The 5,134-nt window shown below is 42.8% G+C and overlaps 1 protein-coding gene across 2 annotated transcripts; it reads right to left on the reverse strand.

Moving 5' to 3' along the window:
* Window positions 1-391: 391 nt before the first annotated feature.
* Window positions 392-4,742, reverse strand: osr2 (odd-skipped related transciption factor 2). 2 transcript variants are annotated; one of them, XM_084725933.1, is made up of 4 exons: window positions 4,468-4,742; window positions 1,683-2,366; window positions 1,218-1,317; window positions 392-899 (listed from the first exon to the last, which is right to left on the reverse strand). In XM_084725933.1, exons 2-4 carry the CDS (start codon window positions 2,327-2,329, stop codon window positions 717-719), a joined length of 930 nt encoding a protein of 309 aa, XP_084582059.1. In that variant the 5' UTR covers window positions 2,330-2,366; window positions 4,468-4,742; the 3' UTR covers window positions 392-716. The 2 variants fall into 2 exon arrangements, with proteins under 2 accessions (XP_084582059.1, XP_084582061.1); XM_084725935.1 differs by having other exon boundaries at window positions 392-817; window positions 4,468-4,741.
* Between the last annotated feature and the right edge of the window lie 392 nt (window positions 4,743-5,134).

The following is a 5,134-nucleotide window of genomic DNA, read 5'->3' on the forward strand; positions in this document are numbered from 1 at the left end:
GTATGGGCTTGATCTCGAAGATAATAAGGGAGCTCAATAAGTTTGATCGGATGACACACAATTATGTATTAAGAACATTGTATGCTTATATGTTTTATTGAAAAAAAAAAATCAGATTGTTTACTGTACATAATCACTTATTATTCAAATACACAGATTTAACATTTTAATGACTTGTCCTGAAAGACATTTCATGCTGCTAACTGATATCTGCTGCTCCACTATAAAAAGCCACACTAAGCTCTCACTGGCTGCTGGCTGTAAACATATAGACTATAAATCTGACGGCCATGGGAAATGGTTTCATCTAAATATTACTTTTTGGCTTTGACATTGTGTCCCGTGTTTGAATGCAGGCTGGAGTAAAATAAAGACAGAGAAAATGCAAACGTATAATGGAAATATTTATTTCTAAAATACAATTTAACATACTTTAAACTTATGACTGTTTTTTGACAACTTTATCATTTCAGGGTCAGAAAAGAAAATAAAAAAAACAACATTATGTACATGGTCTTGATATTTACAGGTGGTGTGAAAGCTGGACGTGGCTCCCGCTGCTGTCCCACTTGAGGTGCAACCAAATCCCAAATCTCTAAAAAATGTGCTGCAGTAAACGTGTCCTGGTTTGGAGATTGTCTTTGAACAAAAAGGAAAAAGTCGCTGACTTGTCTTCCTGCGTTTTTGTCCTTTGTTATTTTGTTAGTCTGTCCAGGCTAGTAGTCCTGATGTGGGCTGTGCGTCAAACTGTGCCGTCGCAAGTCACAGTTGCGCCGAAACACCTTTCCGCAGCGGCCACAGCTGTAGGGCTTGATGTCTGTATGGGTGAGAAGGTGAGTTTTCAGGTTACTTCTTTGATTAAAGGTTCTTCCGCATGTGGGGCATTTGTGGGGAGACTCCTGTTTAGATTTAAAGCAAGCAAAGGATTATTCCCTTTAATTGTATAGAACGTCTATCAATTGTGTCTTTCAATCATCTAAATAAATCTGCTATTGTGTCAGCTTTAACTCACATATTTACACAATATTCTTAATATTTCTGTTATGTGTATATCTCACTTACATTTTTATTTTAATTTGGTAATTGGCCAAACGCATTGGTTTTGTGAGATTTATTAATATCCCCATGCATGCAGTAGACCGTACATAACAGGTCATCTATGATCATATGGTGTAGTGAGGATAAAATCAAGGTGACTGTTAATATTTTCAGCTTACCTGCATGTGTAAGGTTTTATGGACGGCTAGAGTTCGAGACTGACAGAATCCCTTCCCACATTCTTGACATTTGAATGGTTTTTCCTTGGAGTGGATGTATCTGTAAAACAGAAATAACACTTAATCAGATGTCTGCTCATGCATGGCTTTGCTTGTAGCTGTTACAAACCCCAGAGTCACAGGGCGAAAAAGCTCTACTGTGCAACACATGAGCGGCCAACTTTATGCGTAAAAGTGCTTTAGCGCCCTCATGGAGAAAACTCTGGGAACAGGCCTGGATGTATGTTAAATAAAGAATATATATATTTTTAATTGCAAGTCCTGAATATAGCATTTAGAGAAATACACACGTGTGATTTGAATCACGAGCAAGCTCAGAAGAATGCTGCTGGGAATGAAACAGTCAGACCCCCCCTCCTTACCCAGTGAGTCATTTTTACAGTATGCGTTAGGAATCTGTCTTACCTGTGGTCTCTGAGATGGTCCTGTCTTCTGAAAGCCTTGTGGCAAATATCACAGGTATAGGGCCGCTCGTCTGTGTGGGTCCTCTCGTGGATGAGGAGGTTGTAGGACTTGGTGAAATGCCTGCCGCAGAACTTGCAAATAAATTCCTTTTTAGTCTTGGAGGGGAGCCTGCCCCGGGTGGGCTTTCTGTCCGGGGACAGCTTGCTCAGCTCGGAGATGGTCCCCCCTAGTCCCAACTTGGACAGATCCGCAGCTTTCGGCGGGTCCTCCTGAGTGGCAGCGAGGGCCAGGTTGGCGAAGTCAAACCTCGGCCTGTCCTTGTGCAGCGAGGGGACGCCGTGCGCAACGCCTGCTTGTTTCGGGTGGAAGAGCTGCGCCGCGGCGGTGAAGGGTAATGCTGGGAAGGGAATCCGAGGGTCCACCAGCCCTTGGGCGGCTGCCATCTCTGTGATCGTCGACCTCAGTCCTTGGATGTGCGGGTAACCAAGAGTCCAGTGGTTCATGTGCATGGTCTGCACCGCGCTGAGGCCGTACAGCCCCTGCAGCTGGTCAGCAGGGAAAGTGTTGACGGCCTGCAGGAAGGAGTAGTTTGTCAGCTGGAGGGCCGGGTGCAGGGGGATCGGAGCGTGCAGGGCTTTGCTCCCCATGTCGGCTCAGACCTCTGCAGAAGACACGGTGAAAACCCTGGGGAAAATAAAAAATACACAATGATGAGTGCTGTGTGTAAATGCAACATTAGAGCCTCAGAGGCGGTAATTATGTGGTAACAAAGGCAAACCTTCACTTAGTGATCACGAGACAGTAAAAAACACCTGCTGGGCTCTACATTATTATTTTTACTTTTACTTGACTTTTACACACATCTTTTATTCTGATCTAATCTAACATGATATCATTTATCTCAGGAAAATTATGTGAATTATATTCTTCCCCAAGGAATCAAAGATGGTTCATTTCTGCTCAGATTGGGGCGTAAATTAATTTTAACGACTTGCACAAGGCGTTGGAGCTGATTGGGTGAATAAATTAAACATTTTCTAAATATGAAAAAATGTTGTCCTGTTCTGAAAGTGATCAGTAAAAATCCTGTTAGTCACAAGCAAAACCACAGAGAAAATATAAACATGTCATTTACGCACTGACAAAAAAAACAACGTTCATTCCCGAAAAACGGAGATGCTCTTCAAAATAACTGTAAGACAAATCACTCATCGGAAGTGTAATTAAATTAAGTGAGCGCAAAACGACTCATGTGGCATCGATTAACACAGTAAATTACATATCCAGATCAGCCTGAATAAAGCACTAAATCTCACACGAGGTAATTAGTGAAGACGTGTTGTTGTTTTTGACGGTTGTAATTGCTGTTTCACAACGCAAAACAAGTGCTCTGCGCAGTGTGTGGATTTGTAGAAGTTTGAAATTTTGCAAGCACACATCAAATATGTTATTCATTCCACGAGCATGACTCAGAGCAAAACAGAAAAACGCTGGCTATCATCCACAAGAAAGCTGCTTTAATCTTTGCTGGAAATGCATGTGCTTTTAATTTTTAAGGTTGCGGACAGTAGCCATTTAATTTTATGGGCCTAATATTTTGCTTTTATGTCTATATAATTCTGTTTATTTCATGCTGTATGTTTTTGTATAAGGTCTTTGTTGCCCACTGGGCAAGAAAGAGAACATGGTAGTGAAAGAAATAACCTCTGGACATTTTAACCTATTTTTTCACAGAACAATATGTTGCGTTAATTAAAAGCAGCAGCCACCTTTCTCCACAGTGAGGGACAAATAAGGTGAGCTGACAGTGCAAAAAAATTAAAGGGCCTGGTTCCATGTTTGTGGGGATGACAACTTTATGTTTTCCCACCGTGTTAGTTCAAGACTCCGGCTGGTGAAAGCGGGACTGGCAGTAAGCCAGCGGTGCAACGAAGAGCTGACCTTTACATTTACAATGATTTTTTTTAAGTTTAGTTTTCTCTTTATTTGGATAGTTAAATATTTTTTCTTAGAGATGTTTTTGACAGATCAGACTAAATCATATTTTAATATAATATGCCACAAACCAGGCGAAGCTGAAACTTTCTGGAGATTGAGGCATTATTCCCACTTGGAGAGGGCTTGCAGAGTGTAAGTCCTGCGGACATGGCAGCCGCAGGGCTGCTCGCTTGTTTCGGTCAGCTCGTTACATTTGTTTCAAAGATATTTGATCCTACTTTTCCCTTTCACAGAGTGGATAAAGGGTTAAATGTAATTTTGCACAGGTGCAACAGAAGTCAGCATGCAGGCAGGCACTTGCTGTTCTCTGCCCCATAGTGTATGTACAACTTTGTTCAACCTGTTCTTCTCTCAACAACCTTTGGACTTCATTTACACTTTGACAGCAGCCTCAGTGCCTTGTCGTGTTCTTTGAATCCCTCTCAGTTTCTTCTCTTTTTGGCAGGAGGATTTTAATTCGTGACAATGAGTCTTTACAGAAGCAAAGGCCACTGCTTGTTTGAGCAGTGTTACGCGCAGTGGACACAGACCAGTGATGTCAAAACGTGGGCGAACTATGACCTCAAGCTGGTGATCATCACGAAGCAACAATCACTTCTGGAAACAACATTTGATATAAATTTTGTTCATGAAAAGTTTGGTTTGGTTCGTTCGTTTTGGTTTGGAGCGCAAACAGTAAAAGTTAAATCTTTCCCTTTAGACAAAGTTCTAACAAGTGAGTAGAGTGAGTTTGGTTCCCTCTCTGCAGAAGACTGACATATATCTACCCTGTCAAACAGAATCTTACCCCAATAAATAGCTGCCAAAGGTCCTGCGGTATGTCAGTAATCCACAGTAACTATAGAGGCGACGAGCTCCAATAAAGCGCCGCTAAAAGTTTTCCAAGTTCCAAGTCCATGAAACTCTCATGTAGCCATGCAGTCAGCTCTGCTGTCTCGGACCTTTGCTGCACAGATGTGACAAATTGTGAAAAGTTGTGGAAAGAGGCGAAGAAGTTTGGAGGAGAGACAGCAGCAGCGTGGGAGTCCTGTCCGGAGCTGGGGCTGGAAGTGTGCGTAACGCGCACCGGTCGTTCACTTTTCAGGGCTCCGGGGCTCCGAAGCTCAGCCCGCCCTCCGACACGCCTCCACCCCCCTCCTCTATCATTAACTCCAATGTTCCTCCTCTGTTTATTTGTGTTTGGATAGCAACTAGGGCTCCGGACCATAGTAGAGAAGCGTGTTCAGCTCACACCTCTCATGTACCATATAGCCAAGGCTGATACCTTCTTTTGGAGACATGACTGGAAGCGCAGGAGGAAACCCTGCGCGTTTTTTCCTCCAGTTCCTCCACGCTTTTGAAAACGTGCTTTTGGATACTTGAGCAGCTTACAAGACTTTTTTTTTTGAAACCATAGACCCCATTTGCGCAAATGGAGGGCACATGCGAGAACCACCACATTAAATGGTTTTATT

The sequence above is a fragment of the Lutjanus erythropterus genome, chromosome 9 (genome assembly GCF_056507025.1).
Source record: "Lutjanus erythropterus isolate fLutEry1 chromosome 9, fLutEry1.hap2, whole genome shotgun sequence".
Classification (NCBI taxonomy): Eukaryota; Metazoa; Chordata; class Actinopteri; order Lutjaniformes; family Lutjanidae; genus Lutjanus; species Lutjanus erythropterus.

Coding starts and splice junctions, on each gene's coding strand:
- osr2 (XM_084725933.1), bottom strand. CDS start 2,329: ATGGGGAGCAAAGCCCTGCACGCTCCGATCCCCCTGCACCCGGCCCTC. Junction 1,318..1,682: donor GACCATCTCAGAGACCACAG/GTAAGACAGATT, acceptor TCTGTTTTACAG/ATACATCCACTCCAAGGAAA. Junction 900..1,217: donor ATAAAACCTTACACATGCAG/GTAAGCTGAAAA, acceptor AAATCTAAACAG/GAGTCTCCCCACAAATGCCC.